At 47.6% G+C, this 26071-nt stretch overlaps 1 protein-coding gene across 1 annotated transcript in view; it reads left to right on the top strand.

The window, feature by feature from the left end:
• LOC142296516 (CD109 antigen-like) overlaps positions 1–26071 on the top strand; it is a 474860-nt gene that overhangs the window by 287636 nt on the left and 161153 nt on the right. The window contains exons 22-23 of the mRNA XM_075340204.1: positions 386–530; positions 7618–7791. Coding sequence (XP_075196319.1) covers positions 386–530; positions 7618–7791 — 319 coding nt within the window. The remainder of the gene's footprint in view (positions 1–385; positions 531–7617; positions 7792–26071) is intronic.

Below are 26071 nucleotides of genomic sequence, written 5' to 3'. Positions count from 1 at the left end.
TGTTGGTGTGGTGAGTAGACTTGTATAACTGTTATATGAATAGGATCTCCTTGTAGTCATATCGAGATGATTCTATCACTGACTGCATTGTACTTCAGGACAGTGCCGGACAATTTTCGGTTGACAATAAAAGTGACACCATTTCTCCATGGAATAACATATGAAAAAATATTCTAATGTAATCCTATGTATTTTTTAGCAAATGGCAGTTTATGTGGGCACTAGAGTATACAAAGGGCCACTACTTCATATAGTATAGTTTATGATTTCACTCTTAGAATATCTTAATAGCTTGTGTTGTAAATGTGGAAAGTTAGCATGTATTTTATTTAAGTCAATGTAATGACTTTGTAGATAATTATATCATATTGCTTTACTTTGACAGGCTGAAGGAATAAAACATTCATATTCACAAACTTTGCTCTTGGAACTCATCAACAATAAACCACAAATGATTTCAAAGTCTTTGAACTTTACATTCCCTCCTGATGTAGTAAGTGGCAGTGAAAAGGCACATATCACTGTTACTGGTAAGGATAATCCTGTTACGCTCTTAAATAATTGAACATTGAATCAGAAGCAAAACACACATTACTTTTTTTCATAAAGCTTAAAAAAGATGTGAAAAGCAGAAATTTTACTTGAGGAAACTAACTTAGCTACCTAAGCCCAAGACAATACAATGTAATAAACTTATCATTATGACGATTTGTCCAGGCACACTTTCCGTAGAGCAGCCACAGTTGGACAACTCAGTAGCATATTAGAGATGATTAGACCAATTCATGGAGAATTGAATTCAAGTCCAGTTGTGCAGGTCACGATGAATTCCGACTACTTGATTCAATTTGCATGAATAAGCCAGAAAAAAAAGGCAAGAGATTCACAGAGATTTTTCAAGCAATAATTATTGTATTAAAAATTATAGTTTAATGGACTATATTATATGTGCCATCACAAAATATCTGCTATCCACTTATTTGGTTTTTTACGGTGACAAGTAAAAGGGTAACAATGTTTTGAACGTTTGACTTTCAGGCTCCATATCTCACCACCCTCCCCAACTTTGAGCGTGAGACTATCTTCATTTTATAGACAAAATCGTTTTGGCTATCTCATAAAGAAATTTGATTTGCAACTATTTAACATATGAATAGTTTTGCAGATTCTTGTCATGCCACTCCATTGTTGCTGTTTGGCTCCTGGTGTTTTAAAAATCTTTTTCTTCCTGTGTACTACAAACTGCAACCTTTTCTCACATTTCTTAACCCCTTCAGCCCCAAGCCTATTTTGACCCTAAAGACCAGGCCATTTTTTGCAATTCTGACCAGTGTCACTTTATGAGGTTATAACTCTGGAACGCTTCAGCGGATCCCGGTGATTCTGAGATTGTTTTTTCATGACATATTGGGCTTCATGTTAGTGGTAAATTTAGGCCCATATTTTTTGTGTTTCTTTGTGAAAAAAACGGAAATTTCGCGAAAATTTTGAAAATTTTGTAATTTTCAAACTTTGAATTTTTATGCTCTAAAACCAACGAGAGATATGACACAAAATAATTAATAAATAACATTTCCCACATGTCTACTTTACATCAGAACAATTTTGGGGAAAAAAAAAAAATGTAAGGAAGTTATAGGGGTTCAAAGTTTATGAGCAATTTCTCATTTTTACAACAAAATTTACAAAGCCACTTTTTTTAGGGACCACATCACATTTGAAGCGATTTTGAAAGGTCTACATGACACAAAACACCCAAAAGTGACACCATTCCAAAAACGGCACCCCTCAGGCTACTCAAAACCATATTCAAGAAGGTTATTAACCCTTCAGGTGCTTCACAGTAACTAAAGCAATGTGGAAGGAAAAAATGAACATTTTACTTTTTGCAACAAAAATGTTAATTTAGCCTCAAATATTGCATATTCACAAGGGTAGCAGGATTAAATGAACCCCCAAAAGTTGTTGGGCAATTTCTACTGAGCACGCAGATACCTCATATGTGGCGAAAAAACACTGTTTGGGCGCACGGCAGGACTCGGAAGGGAAGGAGCGCCATTTGACTTTTTTTAACAGAAAATTAGCTGGAATCGTTAGCCGCACCATGTTGTGTTTGGAGAGCCCCTGAGGTGCCGAAACAGTAGAGCTCCCCCACATGTGACCCCATTTTGGAAACTAGACCCCTCATGGAATTTATCTAGATGTTTATTGAGCACTTTGAGCCTCTGGGGGCTTCACAAAAGTTAATAGAGTTGAGCCGTGAAAATAAAAAATTTTTTTTACCACAAAATTGTTACTTCAACCAGGTAGCTTTTTTTTCACAAGGGTATCAGGAAAAATTGCACCATAAAATGTATTGTGCAATTTCTCCTGAGTACACAGACACCTCATATGTGGTGGAAATAAAATGTTTGGGCACACAGCAGGGCTCGGAAGGCAAGGAGCGTCATTTGACGTTTCAAACGCAAAATTGTCTGGGATAATTAGCGTATTCCATGTTGCGTTTGGAGAGCCCCTGAGGTGCCGAAACAGTGAAGCTCCCCCACATGTGACCCCATTTTGGAAACTAGACCCCCATGGCATAGAAAAAAAAAACAGCGGCAGATGGGGGGGAGCATCTGTGATTGTGAGACGGCGGCTGGGATAGGGTGGGGGCGGATGGGAGAGGGCGCAGTGGATGCAGGAGCGGCAGAGGATGGGAGGAGGGGGGGGATGGGGGGGATGGGTGGGAAGGGGAGTGGGAGGTGAGATTGGGGATAGTTACCCTACAGGATGGATCTAGGCAGCTGGATCACAGGAGATGAAGGAGGCAGCAGATCGGGGAGGGTGAGAGGTGGGGGAGGGAGCGCAGCGCAGATCACGGAGGAGACAGGTGAGCAGAGCACAGATCACGGGGGTGAGAGGTGAGGGAGAGCGGAGAGCAGATCACGGGGGTGACAGGTGAGGGAGCACAGATCACGGGGGTGACAGGGGAGAAAGCGCACATCACGGGGGTGACAGGTGAAGGAGCACAGATCAAGGGGTGACAGGTGAGGGAGCGCACATCACGGGGGTGACAGGTGAGGGAGCGCACATCACGGGGGTGACAGGGGAGGGAGCGCACATCACGGGGGTGACAGGGGAGGGAGCGCACATCACGGGGGTGACAGGGGAGGGAGCGCACATCACGGGGGTGACAGGGGAGGGAGCGCACATCACGGGGGTGACAGGGGAGGGAGCGCACATCACGGGGGTAATAGGGGAGGGAGCGCACATCACGGGGGTGACAGGTGAGGGAGCGCACATCACGGGGGTGACAGGTGAGGGAGCGCACATCACGGGGGTGACAGGGGAGGGAGCGCACATCACGGGGGTGACAGGTGAGGGAGCGCACATCACAGGGGTGACAGGGGAGGGAGCACACATCACGGGGGTGACAGGGGAGGGAGCGCACATCACGGCGGTGACAGGTGAGGGAGCGCACATCACGACGGTGACAGGTGAGGGAGCGCACATCACGAGGGTGACAGGGGAGGGAGCGCACATCACGGGGGTGACAGGGGAGGGAGCGCACATCACGGGGGTGACAGGGGAGGGAGCGCACATCACGGGGGTGACAGGGGAGGGAGCGCACATCACGGGGGTGACAGGGGAGGGGGCGAGTAGCCGATCACGGGGGTGAGAGGTGGGGGGGAGCTGGCAGCACATAACAGAGGAGAGGGGGCGGGGCCGGGCAGCACATAACGGAGAGGGGGCGGGGCCGGGCAGCACATAACGGAGGAGGAAGCGGGCAGCCAATCTCGAGTGGAGGGGGCTGGCAGCACATCACGGAGGTGAGGGGACGAGCAGCCGATCACGAGGGAAAGGGGCCGGGCAGCAGATCAGGGGGGACTGGTGGCACTGTGGCAGATGGAGGGCGGCGGCGGCGGATCGGGAGGTGGGGGGGTGAGGGTGCGGGCAGCAGATCGGGTGGCAGATCGCAGAGGGCAGCGGCGGATCGGGAGGGGTGGGGGTGTGGGCAGAAGATCGGGTGGCAGATCGCGGAGGGCAGCGGTGGATCGGGAGAGGTGGGGGTGCGGGCAGCAGATCGGGTGGCAGATCGCGGAGGGCAGCGGCGGATCGGGAGGTGTGGGGGTGAGGGTGCGGGCAGCAGATACGAGGGGTGGGGGTGTGGGCAGAAGATCGGGTGGCAGATCGCGGAGGGCAGCGGCGGCGGATCAGGAGGCCGGTTTCATACAGTGCAATGGCAGCGCAGCAACTTCCGGGTCCCATGCTCCGGTCACATAACGGCATGGGACCGGAGCTTGTCGCCCTGCCATTGCATTGTGTACACTCACTGTGCTGGCGTGCTGCACGGAACGGGAAGTGAAGCTGATGGGGCGGTCACCGGCAACAGGTCCACTGTGATTGGAGACAGCGGTCACAAGGCCGATCCCTCCAATCAGAGCTACTGGAGCTGGGGGAGGGTGATCCAGTGAGGTCACCCAGCTCCAGCCAATGGCCAGTGCTATAGCTGCACTGGCCAGGGCTGGATTTCATTGTTTCAGTCACTTTAAGTGGCTGGAACATTACAGTGGCTGTGATTGGTTGAGCGGCGTTCGTCAGCCAATCACAGCCTCCGTAGGTCCGGGGAGGAGGCACCACCCCTCCTGAGGTCAGGTACAGGTCCCCTCCTCCCCGAATCTGTGGTTTATGCTAACTTTTCGCAGTCACCGGAGGCTCCGGTGCAGCGATTACGCCATGACGGAAAGATCCGTCCTTGGTCGTTAAGGCCCAGGGCACCATGACGGATCTTTCCGTCTATGGTCGGGAAGGGGTTAATAGAGTGTTATTAGGTTGATTCCCTAGCAAAAGTCACTGGTTCAAATCGAGGAGCAGCCGTGAAGATTTCCAAGAAAAGAGAAACATCATCCAACTCATTGATATTGATCTCTTGGCCAAGAAGATTGCCAAACTGCATCATGCTATGACAGCTGGAAGAATAAGAATGAAATCCACCCAGCCACTCAACAGCAAAATATCGGAGCCAACAAGTTTGCTAATCACAAGGGCCATCAGTTCTAAGGTGACAAACACAGCAGTGGAGATGGCTCGTATGTTTCATAATAGTGAGATCACAGATATCCATGCAAGCACCGTGCACTGAATGTTACACGAGGCTTGGAATGGTAGCCCAAAAAAAGTGAATAATAACAATAATTATTGATTTATATAGCGTCATTAATTCCATAGGACTTTACATACATCAGCAACACTGTCCTCATTGGGGCTCTCAATCTAAATTCCCTATCAGTATTCTTTGGCGTGTGGGAGGAAATTGGAGTATACGGAAGAAACCCACACAAACACGGGGAGAACATACAAACTCCTTGCAAATGTTGTCCTTGGTGGAATTTGAACTGAGTACCCCAGTGCTGCAATGAAACAGTGCTAACCACTAAACCTTTGTGGTGCCCTGGAAGAGGCCTCAACTTCAATATCATCATAAGAAAAGATGGCTCGAGTTTGCAAAAAAGTATGAGGTGTACTGGAGAAGATTGGAAACAGGTTGATTTCAAGCAATGAAACAAAAGTCAATAGATTAGGCTCTGATGGGTGCAAATAATTCTGGAAGAAATAAGAGGAAAAGAGGCTAATGGATCGAGAAATGGAAGGAACTGTTAAGTTCAGTGGAGAAAGCCTGATGATATGGGGTTGTTTCACAGGCAAAGGTGTTGGATACTTGACCAGGATTGATGGTGGTCTCAATGCTGAGGTATATGTGAATATCCTACAAGAAGAGTTACTTCGTATACTCAAGTACTATGAGTATGAAAAGGACAACATAATGTTACAGCAGTACAATGACCTGAAATATACGTCGAGATTAGCAAAGAAATGGTTCAATGATAATGAAGTAGAGTTGCTGGATTGGCCCCCACAATCCCCAGACCACAACAGAATCAAACACTTGTGAGTAGAGTCGAAGAAAAAGCTGTATGCATACCCAAGTGAGTCGACCAATATGCAACAACATTGAGAACATATAGAAGAGACCTGGAATCAAATTTCAGTCGAGTAATGCTTGATGTTGTTCAAGAGCATGCCCAGAAGGATTCATCCAGTTTTGAAAGCCAAAGATGGTGTGACTACTCAGCATTTGGCCACTTGTGTGGGGGCTGAACTCTTCTTAATTAAGCCAGACGTGATGATAACCATTGATTCTTGTCAGACTGATTGGAGCCATCTTGTGTCCTTCCTGGGCATGTACAAAATGTTTTTGTCTGTTGGTGAACCATTAAAGTCTTACCAATGTCTGGTTCCCTCACCCTGTGTAGCGTTCTGACCATCGGGAAGAGGTGCAGGTATTCAGTGGGATGAGCCCTGGTTCGTGCAGTCTTCCAAAGACAGCCAGGCCAGCGGACGAGAGCACCCATTGATCCTCGTGTCTCCACAGATGGATTTACAAAATGCTAACAAAATAATACAAATAAAAATTTAGCTTTAAAAAAGCAAAACAGTAACAATGCAGTGACATGACAAAAATAACTAATCATATGCTAAATAGTTGCAAGTCAAATATATGTATGAGATAGCCAAGATTATTGCCTATGAAATGAAGGTAGTCTTACGTTCGATGTTGTAGTGGATTGTGAGATATGGAACCTGAACAGGTGCGTAAGTATTGCAGGCAGTGCTTGCATCATTTGGATGTGCGCTTGAGAGCGCACATCCAGTTGAAAGGCATCACAGTGCAGAGCCCTGTTGGGTCCCTGCATTGCAATACATATTCCTGGCTGAACAGTGGCCGGCAGCTGGCGTCAGTGGTACTGTGACTGTGGGTGCTTGACAATGACATCATGCATTGCCATACTATGCACACTGATGTGAGTTGCACGCCACTACACACTGGCTACAGAGGAGGACGCAGCACGATGTGGGAGCCAGGGAAGGTGAGTTGTTTTTTTTTCTTCTTGTATTAGAGACAGAACAGAGACATATTTACCAGGACTTATATACCAGGAAGGGAACATATTCACCAGCTTGTGGACATAATTACAAGGATGGGCACATATAAACCAGGAAGGGGACATATTTACAAGGATGGGGCCATATATACCAGAAGGCGCCCAGGATGAGGTCATATATATCAGGAGCAGCTCATGATGGAGACATATATACCAGGAAGAGAACATATACACTTGGCTGGGGCGTTTTATAAAAGGAGGGGACCATAATAGTGGCATATATACCAGGAAAGGGACATATTCACCAGGATATTCACAATATATATACATGGATGGGCACAAATAAACCAGGATGGGGAATATATATATACCAGAATGGGAGACATTTACTAGGGCAACTCGTATGTCTTTATAGGATTTAGAATGCTACAAGGGCCCATACATCTGACCAACATGTGGGGGTGGGGGAGGGGCCTCATTGAACTCTGGTTACACCACGGAGCCGGAAAGTCAAAAGTTCAAAACATTGTCAAATTTTTACTTATCACTGTATGTATAAAAACCCTATGTTTGGCAATGGCTAGTAATGGTCGGTTAAACTTCCTGAGGCTTTGGTAAAACTGCTAATGGTGTACCTAAAATATGTTTCTTAGCTGAGAATATAAATATTCTTTCCTTTTTTTTTTTAAAGGTGATATTTGGGGACCATCAGCTGCCCATTTGCAATCATTAGTTCTGTTGCCCCATGGGTGTGGTGAACAAAATATGGTCAGATTTGCCCCAATAGTGTTTATAATGGAATACCTAACTAGTACCAGACAGCAAAATGAGCTTACACCTAAACTGATTTCGTACATGAAAGAAGGTATGTTTACATTTTATTTTTGACTAATCATGTATGCTAATGACTTTGTATGTAACAAAAATGTTATTTAATTTTCATTTTATTTAAATAGACCAGTTACCTATGATCAATCAGGCCCTTTTCACGCATCAGGTTTTTGCCATCAGTCACAATCCGTTTTCTCGAATGTGGCTAAACTGATGCAATTAATTCGTTTTTCGACGGATCCGACTAGCTGGGGCTGAATAATAAATTGGAGCATGCTCAGTTAAAAAAAACGGAATCCGTCACCTGATTCTGTCATTTGACGGATGACGATGGATCCTGCGCCCGTAGGCTTTCATTCTACCAAACGACAGACAGTGACAGATTTTTGACGTACATAAAAAATGTTACTTTAGCCGTCATCTTCGTCTGATGGACAAAGATTTTTCAACGACGACGGATAAAATGTGAGGCCATCCATCGCAATCCGTCGCTAATACAAGTCGATGAGAAAAAAAACGGATCCAGTGGCATCAGTCGCTTTATCCGTTTTTTTCAAAATTCGACAGATTGTGACTGATGGCAAAGAGCCTACATGTTACTGCTACCAGCAACAAGTTATTTATAAATGACCCTGTGTTCTGGTAGTTGAATGCTACCATAGACAAATTAAATTCAAGCTACTTGTCCAATTCTTCTTCGATTTTATTATCTGTGATAGAAAACTGAACACTTAAAGGGGTTGTCCGGCCTTTGGGTACAAGTCTGCAGTCACTCCAAGCTGTGAAGATTCTCTGGCGCCGGCACTAAGAGCGAGCAATCATGTGACAGAAAATATGTGATTTCCATACTTGGGGCCACATTTCGAGTAGCTGTACACAGCCTCTCTCAATTGAATTGCAGTGAGCGAGTCCATGCACATTTTTTTGGTATGGATACATGCTCTCCGCTTCCAGTGCCGGCACAAGAGAATCCTCACAGCAGAGTGTGCATGCTGTGAGGATGCACAAGCATACGGTCACATGGAGTGACTACAGACTTTTACCCTAAGGCCAGACAAACTCTTTCATACCAACAGGTAAACAATAAGGCTTAGGGTCACAATTAGTGATGAGCGAGCATGCTTGTAACTACTCGGTACTCGCACGAGTATCGCTGTACTCGGGCTGCTCGGCGGGGACCGAGTAATCTCGCGATACACGTGCTGTACTCGTGGTCTTCATTTCTGCATGTTGGCGCTCTTTTGAGAGCCAGCCCTCATGCAGGGATTGGCTGGCAGACCACTGCAATGCCACAGCCCTGTTAGTTGTGGAATTCCAGTGATTGGCCGGCCTGCACAGCGTGACCGAGCCTTTATATCGGCCGGCGCGCTGTGCTCTGCTCACAGCTATCCAGACAGTCAGTGCAGGGAGAGTGTCGCTGATTCAGGGAAAGCTTTGCGGCCCTTTATAGTTAGTTCCGGAGCAGGGCTGCAAACAGTGTGACCAGAAGTCCTTCTCAGGACTATTCTAGTTGTATACAGGCAGGCAGGGTATAGCCAGGTCGGAGTACAGTAGCAGAGTCCTTCTCAGGACTATTGTTGCTATATACAGGCAGGGTATAGCCAGGTCGGAATACAGGCTATTGACCAGAAGAGTCCTTGTCAGGACTATTGTAGCAGTATACAGGCAGGCAGGCAGGCAGGGTAGTGGTGACCGTATACCAGCCTTCATCATATCTGGGGCTGGTGTACACAGTGTAAAACAGTCCAGATAGTGTCAGACTATCAGACTGTGTCAGACTGTGTGGCAGTCGGTGGCAGGGTACAGGTGCGCGTTTTGCACAAACTATTATATAACGCACAAGTCTAGTGTATAATACACGTCAGTCAGCAGTGTCTGATAGTGTCAGACTTCTCAGTAATTGTCGCTCCTAAAAACCAGTTAGGTTCTTATTGCGTCCGTGCTTGCATTTAAAAACAGCACGTGTGTGGCAGTCGGTGGCAGCGTACAGGTGCGCGTTTTGCACAAACTATTATATAACGCACAAGTCTAGTGTATAATACACGTCAGTCAGCAGTGTCTGATAGTGTCAGACTTCTCAGTAATTGTCGCTCCTAAAAACCAGTTAGGTTCTTATTGCGTCCGTGCTTGGATTTAAAAACAGCACGTGTGTGGCAGTCGGTGGCAGGGTACAGGTGCGCGTTTTGCACAAACTATTATATAACGCACAAGTCTAGTGTATAATACACGTCAGTCAGCAGTGTCTGATAGTGTCAGACTTCTCAGTAATTGTCGCTCCTAAAAACCAGTTAGGTTCTTATTGCGTCCGTGCTTGCATTTAAAAAAGCACGTGTGTGGCAGTCGGTGGCAGGGTACAGGTGCGCGTTTTGCACAAACTATTATATAACGCACAAGTCTAGTGTATAATACACGTCAGTCAGCAGTGTCTGATAGTGTCAGACTTCTCAGTAATTGTCGCTCCTAAAAACCAGTTAGGTTCTTATTGCGTCCGTGCTTGCATTTAAAAACAGCACGTGTGTGGCAGTCGGTGGCAGGGTACAGGTGCGCGTTTTGCACAAACTATTATATAACGCACAAGTCTAGTGTATAATACACGTCAGTCAGCAGTGTCTGATAGTGTCAGACTTCTCAGTAATTGTCGCTCCTAAAAACCAGTTAGGTTCTTATTGCGTCCGTGCTTGCATTTAAAAACAGCACGTGTGTGGCAGTCGGTGGCAGGGTACAGGTGCGCGTTTTGCACAAACTATTATATAACGCACAAGTCTAGTGTATAATACACGTCACTCAGCAGTGTCTGATAGTGTCAGACTTCTCAGTAATTGTCGCTCCTAAAAACCAGTTAGGTTCTTATTGCGTCCATGCTTGCATTTAAAAACAGCACGTGTGTGGCAGTCGGTGGCAGCGTACAGGTGCGCGTTTTGCACAAACTATTATATAACGCACAAGTCTAGTGTATAATACACGTCAGTCAGCAGTGTCTGATAGTGTCAGACTTCTCAGTAATTGTCGCTCCTAAAAACCAGTTAGGTTCTTATTGCGTCCGTGCTTGCATTTAAAAACAGCACGTGTGTGGCAGTCGGTGGCAGGGTACAGGTGCGCGTTTTGCACAAACTATTATATAACGCACAAGTCTAGTGTATAATACACGTCAGTCAGCAGTGTCTGATAGTGTCAGACTTCTCAGTAATTGTCGCTCCTAAAAACCAGTTAGGTTCTTATTGCGTCCGTGCTTGCATTTAAAAACAGCACGTGTGTGGCAGTCGGTGGCAGGGTACAGGTGCGCGTTTTGCACAAACTATTATATAACGCACAAGTCTAGTGTATAATACACGTCAGTCAGCAGTGTCTGATAGTGTCAGACTTCTCAGTAATTGTCGCTCCTAAAAACCAGTTAGGTTCTTATTGCGTCCGTGCTTGCATTTAAAAACAGCACGTGTGTGGCAGTCGGTGGCAGGGTACAGGTGCGCGTTTTGCACAAACTATTATATAACGCACAAGTCTAGTGTATAATACACGTCAGTCAGCAGTGTCTGATAGTGTCAGACTTCTCAGTAATTGTCGCTCCTAAAAACCAGTTAGGTTCTTATTGCGTCCGTGCTTGCATTTAAAAAAGCACGTGTGTGGCAGTCGGTGGCAGGGTACAGGTGCGCGTTTTGCACAAACTATTATATAACGCACAAGTCTAGTGTATAATACACGTCAGTCAGCAGTGTCTGATAGTGTCAGACTTCTCAGTAATTGTCGCTCCTAAAAACCAGTTAGGTTCTTATTGCGTCCGTGCTTGCATTTAAAAACAGCACGTGTGTGGCAGTCGGTGGCAGGGTACAGGTGCGCGTTTTGCACAAACTATTATATAACGCACAAGTCTAGTGTATAATACACGTCAGTCAGCAGTGTCTGATAGTGTCAGACTTCTCAGTAATTGTCGCTCCTAAAAACCAGTTAGGTTCTTATTGCGTCCGTGCTTGCATTTAAAAACAGCACGTGTGTGGCAGTCGGTGGCAGCGTACAGGTGCGCGTTTTGCACAAACTATTATATAACGCACAAGTCTAGTGTATAATACACGTCACTCAGCAGTGTCTGATAGTGTCAGACTTCTCAGTAATTGTCGCTCCTAAAAACCAGTTAGGTTCTTATTGCGTCCATGCTTGCATTTAAAAACAGCACGTGTGTGGCAGTCGGTGGCAGCGTACAGGTGCGCGTTTTGCACAAACTATTATATAACGCACAAGTCTAGTGTATAATACACGTCAGTCAGCAGTGTTTGATAGTGTCAGACTTCTCAGTAATTGTCGCTCCTAAAAACCAGTTAGGTTCTTATTGCGTCCGTGCTTGCATTTAAAAACAGCACGTGTGTGGCAGTCGGTGGCAGGGTACAGGTGCGCGTTTTGCACAAACTATTATATAACGCACAAGTCTAGTGTATAATACACGTCAGTCAGCAGTGTCTGATAGTGTCAGACTTCTCAGTAATTGTCGCTCCTAAAAACCAGTTAGGTTCTTATTGCGTCCGTGCTTGCATTTAAAAACAGCACGTGTGTGGCAGTCGGTGGCAGGGTACAGGTGCGCGTTTTGCACAAACTATTATATAACGCACAAGTCTAGTGTATAATACACGTCAGTCAGCAGTGTCTGATAGTGTCAGACTTCTCAGTAATTGTCGCTCCTAAAAACCAGTTAGGTTCTTATTGCGTCCGTGCTTGCATTTAAAAACAGCACGTGTGTGGCAGTCGGTGGCAGGGTACAGGTGCGCGTTTTGCACAAACTATTATATAACGCACAAGTCTAGTGTATAATACACGTCAGTCAGCAGTGTCTGATAGTGTCAGACTTCTCAGTAATTGTCGCTCCTAAAAACCAGTTAGGTTCTTATTGCGTCCGTGCTTGCATTTAAAAACAGCACGTGTGTGGCAGTCGGTGGCAGGGTACAGGTGCGCGTTTTGCACAAACTATTATATAACGCACAAGTCTAGTGTATAATACACGTCAGTCAGCAGTGTCTGATAGTGTCAGACTTCTCAGTAATTGTCGCTCCTAAAAACCAGTTAGGTTCTTATTGCGTCCGTGCTTGCATTTAAAAACAGCACGTGTGTGGCAGTCGGTGGCAGGGTACAGGTGCGCGTTTTGCACAAACTATTATATAACGCACAAGTCTAGTGTATAATACACGTCACTCAGCAGTGTCTGATAGTGTCAGACTTCTCAGTAATTGTCGCTCCTAAAAACCAGTTAGGTTCTTATTGCGTCCATGCTTGCATTTAAAAACAGCACGTGTGTGGCAGTCGGTGGCAGCGTACAGGTGCGCGTTTTGCACAAACTATTATATAACGCACAAGTCTAGTGTATAATACACGTCAGTCAGCAGTGTCTGATAGTGTCAGACTTCTCAGTAATTGTCGCTCCTAAAAACCAGTTAGGTTCTTATTGCGTCCGTGCTTGCATTTAAAAACAGCACGTGTGTGGCAGTCGGTGGCAGGGTACAGGTGCGCGTTTTGCACAAACTATTATATAACGCACAAGTCTAGTGTATAATACACGTCAGTCAGCAGTGTCTGATAGTGTCAGACTTCTCAGTAATTGTCGCTCCTAAAAACCAGTTAGGTTCTTATTGCGTCCGTGCTTGCATTTAAAAACAGCACGTGTGTGGCAGTCGGTGGCAGGGTACAGGTGCGCGTTTTGCACAAACTATTATATAACGCACAAGTCTAGTGTATAATACACGTCAGTCAGCAGTGTCTGATAGTGTCAGACTTCTCAGTAATTGTCGCTCCTAAAAACCAGTTAGGTTCTTATTGCGTCCGTGCTTGCATTTAAAAACAGCACGTGTGTGGCAGTCGGTGGCAGGGTACAGGTGCGCGTTTTGCACAAACTATTATATAACGCACAAGTCTAGTGTATAATACACGTCAGTCAGCAGTGTCTGATAGTGTCAGACTTCTCAGTAATTGTCGCTCCTAAAAACCAGTTAGGTTCTTATTGCGTCCGTGCTTGCATTTAAAAAAGCACGTGTGTGGCAGTCGGTGGCAGGGTACAGGTGCGCGTTTTGCACAAACTATTATATAACGCACAAGTCTAGTGTATAATACACGTCAGTCAGCAGTGTCTGATAGTGTCAGACTTCTCAGTAATTGTCGCTCCTAAAAACCAGTTAGGTTCTTATTGCGTCCGTGCTTGCATTTAAAAACAGCACGTGTGTGGCAGTCGGTGGCAGGGTACAGGTGCGCGTTTTGCACAAACTATTATATAACGCACAAGTCTAGTGTATAATACACGTCAGTCAGCAGTGTCTGATAGTGTCAGACTTCTCAGTAATTGTCGCTCCTAAAAACCAGTTAGGTTCTTATTGCGTCCGTGCTTGCATTTAAAAAAGCACGTGTGTGGCAGTCGGTGGCAGGGTACAGGTGCGCGTTTTGCACAAACTATTATATAACGCACAAGTCTAGTGTATAATACACGTCAGTCAGCAGTGTCTGATAGTGTCAGACTTCTCAGTAATTGTCGCTCCTAAAAACCAGTTAGGTTCTTATTGCGTCCGTGCTTGCATTTAAAAACAGCACGTGTGTGGCAGTCGGTGGCAGGGTACAGGTGCGCGTTTTGCACAAACTATTATATAACGCACAAGTCTAGTGTATAATACACGTCAGTCAGCAGTGTCTGATAGTGTCAGACTTCTCAGTAATTGTCGCTCCTAAAAACCAGTTAGGTTCTTATTGCGTCCGTGCTTGCATTTAAAAACAGCACGTGTGTGGCAGTCGGTGGCAGGGTACAGGTGCGCGTTTTGCACAAACTATTATATAACGCACAAGTCTAGTGTATAATACACGTCACTCAGCAGTGTCTGATAGTGTCAGACTTCTCAGTAATTGTCGCTCCTAAAAACCAGTTAGGTTCTTATTGCGTCCATGCTTGCATTTAAAAACAGCACGTGTGTGGCAGTCGGTGGCAGCGTACAGGTGCGCGTTTTGCACAAACTATTATATAACGCACAAGTCTAGTGTATAATACACGTCAGTCAGCAGTGTCTGATAGTGTCAGACTTCTCAGTAATTGTCGCTCCTAAAAACCAGTTAGGTTCTTATTGCGTCCGTGCTTGCATTTAAAAACAGCACGTGTGTGGCAGTCGGTGGCAGGGTACAGGTGCGCGTTTTGCACAAACTATTATATAACGCACAAGTCTAGTGTATAATACACGTCAGTCAGCAGTGTCTGATAGTGTCAGACTTCTCAGTAATTGTCGCTCCTAAAAACCAGTTAGGTTCTTATTGCGTCCGTGCTTGCATTTAAAAACAGCACGTGTGTGGCAGTCGGTGGCAGGGTACAGGTGCGCGTTTTGCACAAACTATTATATAACGCACAAGTCTAGTGTATAATACACGTCAGTCAGCAGTGTCTGATAGTGTCAGACTTCTCAGTAATTGTCGCTCCTAAAAACCAGTTAGGTTCTTATTGCGTCCGTGCTTGCATTTAAAAACAGCACGTGTGTGGCAGTCGGTGGCAGGGTACAGGTGCGCGTTTTGCACAAACTATTATATAACGCACAAGTCTAGTGTATAATACACGTCAGTCAGCAGTGTCTGATAGTGTCAGACTTCTCAGTAATTGTCGCTCCTAAAAACCAGTTAGGTTCTTATTGCGTCCGTGCTTGCATTTAAAAACAGCACGTGTGTGGCAGTCGGTGGCAGGGTACAGGTGCGCGTTTTGCACAAACTATTATATAACGCACAAGTCTAGTGTATAATACACGTCAGTCAGCAGTGTCTGATAGTGTCAGACTTCTCAGTAATTGTCGCTCCTAAAAACCAGTTAGGTTCTTATTGCGTCCGTGCTTGCATTTAAAAACAGCACGTGTGTGGCAGTCGGTGGCAGCGTACAGGTGCGCGTTTTGCACAAACTATTATATAACGCACAAGTCTAGTGTATAATACACGTCAGTCAGCAGTGTCTGATAGTGTCAGACTTCTCAGTAATTGTCGCTCCTAAAAACCAGTTAGGTTCTTATTGCGTCCGTGCTTGCATTTAAAAACAGCACGTGTGTGGCAGTCGGTGGCAGGGTACAGGTGCGCGTTTTGCACAAACTATTATATAACGCACAAGTCTAGTGTATAATACACGTCAGTCAGCAGTGTCTGATAGTGTCAGACTTCTCAGTAATTGTCGCTCCTAAAAACCAGTTAGGTTCTTATTGCGTCCGTGCTTGCATTTAAAAACAGCACGTGTGTGGCAGTCGGTGGCAGCGTACAGGTGCGCGTTTTGCACAAACTATTATATAACGCACAAGTCTAGTGTATAATACACGTCAGTCAGCAGTGTCTGATAGTGTCAGACTTCTCAGTAATTGTCGCTCCTAAAAACCAGTTAGGTTCTTATTGCGTCCGTGCTTGCATTTAAAAACAGCACGTGTGTGGCAGTCGGTGGCAGCGTACAGGTGCGCGTTTTGCACAAACTATTATATAACGCACAAGTCTAGTGTATAATACACGTCAGTCAGCAGTGTCTGATAGTGTCAGACTTCTCAGTAATTGTCGCTCCTAAAAACCAGTTAGGTTCTTATTGCGTCCGTGCTTGCATTTAAAAACAGCACGTGTGTGGCAGTCGGTGGCAGGGTACAGGTGCGCGTTTTGCACAAACTATTATATAACGCACAAGTCTAGTGTATAATACACGTCAGTCAGCAGTGTCTGATAGTGTCAGACTTCTCAGTAATTGTCGCTCCTAAAAACCAGTTAGGTTCTTATTGCGTCCGTGCTTGCATTTAAAAACAGCACGTGTGTGGCAGTCGGTGGCAGGGTACATGTGCGCGTTTTGCAAAAACTATTATATAACGCACAAGTCTAGTGTATAATACACGTCAGTCAGCAGTGTCTGATAGTGTCAGACTTCTCAGTAATTGTCGCTCCTAAAAAACAGTTAGGTTCTTATTGCGTCCGTGCTTGCATTTAAAAACAGCACGTGTGTGGCAGTCGGTGGCAGCGTCAGGCTCCATATTGTCCCTGGTTAGAGACGTGCATGATGGCCTGTAAACATGAAGTGCCCATTGTAAGGAAGTGGGTCCATTGTAGTATAGCCCTTAGGCAGGGCAGCCAAAAATTGGGAGGCTCCACATTGTCCCTGGATAGAGACGTGCATGATGGCCTGTAAACATGAAGTGCCCATTGTAAGGAAGTGGGTCTATTGTAGTATAGCCCTTAGGCAGGGCAGCCAAAAATTGGGAGGCTCCACATTGTCCCTGGATAGAGATGTGCATGAGGGCCTCAAAACATTGTTCCCATTGCAAAGGAGCGGGTCTCCTGTCGTTGTAATAATAATAATAATAATAATAATAATAATAATCTTTATTTCTATAGCGCCAACATATTCCGTAGCGCTTTACAATTCAGGAGGATCATATACAAACAAGTAACAGTTATAGAAATACAATATTTAGAGGGGAAAAAAATACAACCCTGCTCGTGAGAGCTTACAATCTACAATGAGATGGGGGGAGAGGCAAGGTTCAAGTGCTTATTTACAATGACAATCCAACCATCTCACGGAAATGGGGCTGGATAATGGTTTCCTGGACCAGTGGGCCCGAGCCTTGAGATGCCTTTGGGTGCCATGGAGTTTGATGTGGAGCTATGTTGTGAGAGGTTGTAGAGGGACTATGTGAATCGAATCTGATTAGGGAGTGTGATAGGCCGCCCTAAAAAGATGCGTCTTTAGGGTGCGTCTGAAGCTGAGTAAGTTGTGATTTGTCCTAACTTCTTGGGGTAGAGCGTTCCAGAGGGTTGGTGCAGCTCGGAAGAAGTCTTGGATCCGGGAGTGGGAGGTTCGAATTAGTGTGGATGTTAGTCGAAAGTCGCTTGCAGAGCGTAGAGAACGGGTGGACTGATAGACAGAGAGGAGGGTGGAGATGTAGGGGGGTGCTGCACTGTGGAGAGCTTTGTGGGCGAGAACAAGCAGTTTGAATTGGATCCTATGATATATGGGCAGCCAGTGCAATGACTGGCACAGAGCAGAGGCTTCCGAGTAGCGGTTAGCCAGATAGGTGACCCTGGCTGCTGCATTAAGGATTGACTGTAGAGGAGAGAGTCTAGTTAGGGGGAGACCAATTAATAGAGAGTTACAGTAGTCCAAGCGAGAGTGGATCAGGGCCACGGTGAGGGTTTTTGTCGTTTCCATTGTGAGAAAGGGGCGGATTCTAGAGATGTTCTTGAGGTGCAAGCGGCAGGTGCGGGCAAGAGATTGTATGTGGGAGGTGAAGGAGAGATCAGTGTCAAGTATAACCCCCAGGCAGCGGGCTTGCGGCCTAGGACTTATCGTTGTGCCACACACAGAGAGGGAGATGTCAGGTTGAGGAAAGTTGGAAGATGGAGGGAAAAGAAGAAGTTCAGTTTTGGAAAGGTTAAGTTTCAGATAGAGAGCAGACATGACATTGCAAACTGCAGTCAGGCAGTCACTGGTGTTCTGTAGTACAGCGGGGGTGAGCTCAGGGGAGGAGGTGTATAGTTGTGTGTCATCAGCATAAAGATGGTACTGAAAGCCAAATCTGCTGATGGTCTGACCAATTGGGGCAGTGTAGAGGGAGAAAAGAAGAGGGCCAAGGACTGAACCTTGAGGGACCCCAACAGTGAGAGGAAGAGGAGAAGATGTGGAGCCAGCAAATGATACACTGAATGAGCGGCCAGAAAGATAGGAAGAGAACCAGGAAAGAACAGTGTCCTTTAGGCCGATAGAGTGGAGCATAGAGAGAAGGAGATGGTGGTCAACAGTGTCAAAGGCAGCAGAAAGGTCAAGAAGAATAAGCAGAGAGTGGTCACCGTTACGTTTTGCTGTCAATAGGTCATTGGTCACTTTGACAAGGGCAGTTTCTGTTGAGTGTAAAGGGCGGAAGCCAGACTGTAAAGGATCTAGAAGAGAGTGAGAGGAGAGGTAGCGGGTGAGGCGAGAGTAGACCAGGCGCTCCAAGAGTTTGTAGATGAAGGAGAGATTGGAGACTGGTCTGTAGTTGCTTGTGCAGGACGGATCGAGAGAAGGTTTTTTTAATAATGGAGTAATGATAGAGTGTTTGAGGGAGGAGGGGAAGATACCCGAAGAGAGAGAGAGATTGAAGATTTTAGTTAGGTGAGTGGCGACAACCGGAGAGAGGGACTGGAGTAGGTGTGAGGGAAAGGGATCAGTAGGGCAAGTGGTAGGACGAGAAGAAGAGAGGAGCCTGGAGACTTCCTCCTCTGTGACTGGGTCAAATGTGGAAAGTGAGCTGGATGGAATATGGGGAGGGATGGGATTCACAGGGCTTGGTGGCTGGGAGCTGATCTCTTGGCGGATGTTTTCTATTTTCTCTGTGAAATACGAGGCCAGGTCATCAGCATGAAGGGCTGTGACAGGGGTCTGTACTTTGGGACTGAGGAGGGAGTGAAAGGTGTCAAAGAGTTTTTTTGGATTGTTGGCAAGTGAGGAAACAAGGTTGGTGAAGTAGGTCTGTTTGGCGAGGTGAAGGGAATAGTTATAGGTCCTTAACATGAACTTGTAGTGGATGAAGTTTTCTGGTGTGCGGGTTTTCCTCCATAGGCGTTCGGCGCTCCTGGAGCATCGCTGGAGAAATCGAGTTTGTGATGTGAGCCAGGGCTGTTTTACTCTGTGTTTGGTCTTTCTGAGGGTGAGGGGCGCTACTTGGTCTAGCGTAGTCCTGAGTGTGTCATTGTAGTGCTTTACAGCCAGATCAGGACAGGAAAGTGAGGATATAGGGGACAGTGATGTGTGTAAAGAGTCTGAAAGTGTCTGAGAATCGATGGCCTGTAGGTTTCTGAATGTGTGATTGGTGGGAGTGTGCTGGGGCGGACGAGGGTTTGTGAGCTTGAAGGAGAGGATGTTGTGGTCAGAGAGGGGAAGAGGTGAGTTGTCAAAGTCAGAGATTGAGCAGAGGCGGATAAAGACCAGGTCAAGGGTGTTACCATCTTCATGTGTCTCAGAGGATGAGAGCTGTGAGAGGCCAAGGGAGGTGGTGAGAGATAGAAGCTGGGATGCAGAAGGGGAGGAGGGGCTGTTCATGGGGATGTTAAAGTCTCCTAGGATCAGGGTTGGTAACTCTGAGGACATGAAGTGTGACAGCCAGGCTGAAAAGTGGTCAAGGAACTGGGTGGGTGAGCCTGGTGGACGGTATATGACAGCTACTCTGAGGGAGAGGGGATGGAAGAGCCTGATGGTGTGGACCTCAAAGGATGGGAATGAGAGTGATGGAGCTGGGGGGATGACCTGGAAAGTGCACTGTGGGGACAGGAGTAAGCCTACTCCACCACCATGTCTGTTTCCAGGTCTTGGTGAATGGGAAAAGTGTAAACCACCATGAGAGATGGCAGCAGGGGAAGTAGTATCAGAATCCTGAATCCAGGTTTCAGTTAGGCCTAGTAAGTTAAGAGAGTTATTGAGAAAGAGGTTGTGGATGTAAGGAAGCTTGTTACATACGGACCGTGGATTCCATAGAGCACAATTAAAAGAGGGAAGCGAGGGTGTACAGGGAATGTTAATAATATTATCAGGGTTTCTATGGGAGGTGGGGGAGGGGGTAAAGTTAGCCTGGGGTGGACCGGGATTAGGAGAGATATCACCTGAAAGAAGTAGGAGTAGAAGGAGAAAGGTCAGATGGTTTTTGGACTTGTGGCATGGCTTTTTTTGGAAGTCCCTGGAGCTTGATTGAGTCAGATTATTAAGATAGGTGAAAAGAGCCTGGGAGCTGTACATAGGAGAGGGGAGGAGAGAGGGGCTGATGTGGATGAGTGGTGATGGAGGGGGGACAGGGCGGTGACAGTGGACAGTAAAGGCACATAGGATGATAGAGAGTGGAATAATAGTTAAGGTTAACACAGATGGCGTCAAAGAGTAATTTACCTGCAGACTCCTGCCCTGACTAACTGCCATTGAGGTAACTGCCCAGCACTTCGCAATGATGGCACTTAGCAAGAGATGGCATGCATGCAACACCCCGCATGCATGCACCCCTTAAGAAAGACACAAATATATAGGGCTGACTAGAGGGGTAGGTGAGGGGGATTATGGGAGCTCAGCTTGTTAAGGGAAATCAACAAATGCTGATCACACCAGGGGATGATTAAGGAATCAAAGGGAACAGGACATTTGACACCCACCCGGACTTCCAGTCTACACAGATTTACACCATCCACCATCAGATAACATTTACAAAGAGGAATGTACAGTCATACATCAGTGAGTATTACATAGATTATGAAAATGACAGAGCATACATCACAGGAAGCAGAGTTATATACCAGAACACATATTCAGCCAATGCAGTGGGGAACAGACAATTCACTTGACAGGAAGCAGAGTTATATACCAGAACACATATTCAGCCAATGCAGTGGGGAACAGACAATTCACTTGACAGGAAGCAGAGTTATATACCTCTTTCGCCCCTTCAGAAAGAATGGGCGAAAAAATTTACCACTGGGGGTATACCTGAAACAACGGCTTAACTATTGTAACGGTCACCATGATGGCGCATGAGGAGAGGGAGGAGCAGTCCAGCGATTAGCCAAAGTCCAGAAGTGTGTTACCATGGGTGAGTGGAGGTACATGGCAAATTCCCGTTACAAACTTTAAATTCCGCTGTAATTTGCTGTTGGTGTGTGTGGTGAAGTCTGGCCAAATCCAACCCTTGTTCATCTTGATCAGAGTCAGCCTGTCAGCATTTACAGTTGACAGGCGGGTGCGTTTATCTGTAATGATTCCACCTGCGGCACTAAAAACACGCTCTGACAAAACGCTAGCGGCAGGGCAGGCCAGGACTTCCAAGGCGTAGAGAGCCAATTCATGCCACGTGTCCAGCTTGGATACACATTAATTGTAAGGCACAGAGGAATGTCGGAGTACAGTTGTTTGATCTGCAAGGTACTCCTTGAGCATCTGGGCAAACTTAGGATTTCTTGTGGCACTACCCCTCACCTCAGGGGCTGTGGTATGTGAGGGGCTGAGAAAACTGTCCCACATCTTAAAGACTGTTCCCCTACCTCTGGCGGATTGGACTTGTGCCCCTCTCGGCTGTACGCCTTGGTTGTCCACTGATTCCTGACCTATGCCGCTAGCTTTTTGTGAGGGGAATGCTTTGCCTACTTCCGTGACTATGGCCTTCTGGAACTGCTGCATTTTGCCTGACCTCTCCGCCTCGGGAATAAGAGACATAAAGTTCTCCTTTTAGCGTGGGTCTAACAGTGTTACCAACCAGTAATGATTGTCGGCCAAGATGTTCTTAACGCGAGGGTCACGAGACAGGCAGCTTACCATAAAGTCAGCCATGTGTGCCAGACTCTTAACAGCCATCACTTCAGTATCCTGACCAACACGATGACTGAACATGCTGTCCTCCTCCTCCTCCTCCTCATCATCTACCCTGTCCTCTGGCCAGCCACGCTGAACCGAGGATATGACTGCATGTCATATCCTCAATTTGGCCAGAGAGTTGCTCCATGTCTTCATCCTCCTCCTCGTCATAGTCCTCCACTGCACGTTGTGATGAGACGAGGCTGGGCTGTGTGTTATCATCACCCACACCCACTACTGTTTCTTGCTCAAACTCATCGCGCTCCGCCTGCAATGCATCATGGTTGTTTTTTGAGCAGAGACCATTTTAGAAGGCAGAGAAGCGGTATGGTGACGCTAATAATGTCGTCATCGCCGCTCACCATCTTGGTGGAGTCCTCAAAGTTTTGGCGGATGGTGCATAGGTCGGACATCCATCTCCACTCCTCAGGTGTTATGTGTGGAGTTTGACCCATTTCCCGACGGCTTAGGTGATGCAGGTACTCAACAACTGCCCTCTTCTGCTCACATATCCTGACCAACTTGTGCAGAGTTGAATTCCAACGCGTGGGGACATCACACACCAGTCTGTGTGCCGGAAGATGCAAACGGCGTCTTAAGCCGGCAAGGCCGGCTGAAGCAGTAGGTGACTTTCGAAAATGTGCAGACAGGCGGCGAACTTTTACCAGCAGATCAGACAGCTCTGAGTATGACTTTAGAAACCGCTGAACCACGAGGTTGAGCACATGGGCCACGCATGGAACATGTGTCAGCTGGCCTCGCCTCAAAGCCGCCACCAGGTTCCGGCCATTGTCACACACGACCTTTCCTGGCTTTAGGTTCAGAGTTGTGAGCCAGTGATCTGCCTGCTGTTTCAGAGCTGTCCACACCTCTTCTGCATTGTGGGGTTTGTCACCTATGCAGATTAGCTTCAGCACTGCCTGTTGCCGCTTCGCCGAGGCAGTGCTGCAGTGCTTCTGTGTCGCCCTGGACAAGCCAGGGGCCACAGAGCACAACACTTAAACACCCCACACTCCCTGCAGGCATATCATAGTCAAAACACAAAATCCTTGTTGCCTTCCCCAGGGGCTGTTGTCCACACCAGGGTGTGGAGCCAGGCGGTTGGTCTCCACCCACCGAGGAGGAGGGAAAACACAGGCAGTGAGAGTTAAGCTAAGGAAGTGGAAGGAGGAAAGTAGTAGAGAGGAGAAAAGTGACAGCAAAGAGCCTGAAGTTGGTCCGGGTGTGTGGCCCGGACAGGACAGCAAGGTTGGCAGGATGTGGTGACCGTCTGCAGTGGAGGCCGATTGGAGTCTGCCGTAAGGACCGTGGACGGGTGGTGACCCGGCCGTACCGGACCGGTATACAAAGAGAAGCCAGAACCATTGGCAGAGGACTTTCGGATCCCGGCAAGGCTTGGTGTCGCCGTGAATTTGCCAAATCCGTTAGTGAAGGGAACCTCAGGGTTTCCAAACAGCCAAGTCCAGATAGAAGGCAACCGTACAACCGTGAAGGGGAGACACCGCCACCGCCAAGGGCAACCGTCTCCCAGGGCCAGCGCCTGTGGGCAAAAGGGGCTCCTCCGGCCCATATCCAGGTCGGGGAGCGGGTTACCGTTGGGAAACCATCACTACCAACACTTAACTTAGGTGCAGGGACAGACAGTCATCACTAACCTGCAGGGAGGAACAACCGCAGCTGTCCGAGTGACCCGTCCATCCAGCCACTTGTTTTACCGTGAACTGTGTCATCATCATTAGGCTGAGTGAGTACCTCCGTGCCGTGCGGCACAGCGTTGCCCCTGCGACCCTGCACCTCATCAGGCCCCGCAACCCGCCTGTCATCCATCTCTACCCCATCACCAGGCCCCGGGACAACCAACCCCCCTACCCACGGAGGGGAGAAATAACAACAAAGCTGCTCCCTGTCACAGGCTCCCGGGATCCCCGTCCAGAGCAGCGGTGGTGTCCACACAATCACCACAACCGTGGGTGGCGTCACGGACAATATCCCCAAAACCCAAACCACCCCTTTTCACTCACGGGCGAGTAGCGCCGCTCGAGTCCCCGGGATCCGGCCATCGCTCGAGCCAACGAGCAGCAGCCGTAGAGCAGCGTCAGCCGGACCCAAGCAGTGGGAGAGCGCACCGTCCCCTCCTCCGCCCGCGACACTTCCAGCTTGGGACTGGTGTGGAGGGTAAAGTGGATGAGGATGCGCAGGAGGAGGAGGAGGCTGAGGAGCATGACATTCCGGAGCTGTAGAGTGTGTGTGAAACCCTGACTGAGGTAGGGCCTGCAAAACTTGGTGTGTGAAGGACGTGTTCCGTCCCTCGCTCAGACTGGGTCCCAGCTTGCACAATATTAACCCAGTGTGACGTCAACGAGATGTAGCGGCCTTGCCCACATGCACTTGTCCACGTGTCTGTGGTTAGGTGGACTTTGGCTGAAACAGCGTTGTTCAGGGCACATGTGATGTTTTGTGACACGTGGTTATGCAATGCGGGGACGGCACACCGGGAGAAATAGTGGCGGCTGTGGACCGAGTAACGTGGGACAGCTGCCACCATCAGGTCGCGGAATGCTTCTGTCTCAACCAGCCTAAAAGGCAACATTTCCAGCGCAAGCAGTCGCGAAATGTTAGCATTTAGAACTGTGGCATGTGGGGTGTTGGCAGTGTATTTGCGCCTGCGTTCAAAGGTTTGCTGAATGGATAACTGAACGCTGCGCTGGGACAAGGACGTGCTTGATGATGTTGTTCTTTCTGCGTAGGCAACTGCAGGTGCAGGAGTGGAGGAGGCTTGTTCTCAGGCAGCATGGACAGGGGATTGGCTCGCATGCACAACCAGCGAAGACGTAGCAGTGACATCAGCAAGCACTGCTCCTCGACTCTGTTGTACTTCCCACAAAGTCGGGTGCTTGGCTGACATGTGCCTGATCATGCTGGTGGTGGTCAGGCTGCTAGTTTTGGTACCCCTGCTGATGCTGGCATGGCAGGTGTTGCAAATGGCCTTTTTAGAATCATCTGGAGCCAACTTAAAAAAACTGCCAGTGTCAGAGTTCCGGGTTTTCCAGTTTTCTTTTGAAAGAGCTTGCCCTTTGTTAACATGGAGTTTTCTGTTCTGTTGCCCTACTTCCTGTCCATCTGTTTAAAAGCCGCCCCTAAAGCTTAGTCCAGTGCCTGAGTATACTGCTTCCTGTGTGCTCCTGCCCTGCTGCTTTTGGTTCCTGATTGTTATTCGGATCCTCTTGGAAAACAACCGACACCGACTCTGGACTTCATCTGGTATCATCTAGCTGTGCCCGGACTCCGTTTGCCGTCTTTGGTCGGCACTTCTGCCCGGTTCCTTCCGTTTAATACCACTCTGGACTCACATCACGTACGGACATTTTTGGACTTACCTATTGCCCTTTTGTGTCCCGGCTGCTGCGCATTTAGGGCTTCTGGGGTGATTGCCAGACAGTCCCTGTATAGGGGTTCGCTATTGGTGGTCTCCCTGGGGGAGTCCGGTGCGCGGTCCCGGGAATTCCCTTTCGCTCCGTCCCTGGAAGGTATTTCCTGTATTTATGTTCTACTGTGTTTTTGTTCCGTTTATGTACATATTTGCTGGTTGCATATTATAAACGTCTTGCACCAAGAACTCGTCTCTGGTTGTCATTGCCCTAACGCAATCGAAATCCTCAATACATACAATAGTATTACAGCCAGACTCGGGAAGACCTAACATTTGTACAGGCACCTTGTGTCGTGTTGTTCCGGGGAACAGTTGCCTGACGTCTGCCTGGGGCCACCACTCTGCTTCTTACTGCCTGTTGGGATGCTACGCCTCCCTCCCCCTGTGCACTGCTGTCCTCGCTCTGCATATCCTCCTGCCAGGTTGGGTCAGTTACTGGATCATCCACCACGTCGTCTTCCTCTTCCGCACCCTGCTCCTCCTCCTGACTTCCTGACAATTGTGTCTCATCATCGTCCACCCCTTGTTGAGACACGTTGCCAACTTCGTGAGAACGTGGCTGCTCAA

The sequence above is a fragment of the Anomaloglossus baeobatrachus genome, chromosome 3 (genome assembly GCF_048569485.1).
Source record: "Anomaloglossus baeobatrachus isolate aAnoBae1 chromosome 3, aAnoBae1.hap1, whole genome shotgun sequence".
Lineage (NCBI taxonomy): Eukaryota > Metazoa > Chordata > Amphibia > Anura > Aromobatidae > Anomaloglossus > Anomaloglossus baeobatrachus.
This window is presented reverse-complemented; position numbering and strand designations above follow the sequence as displayed.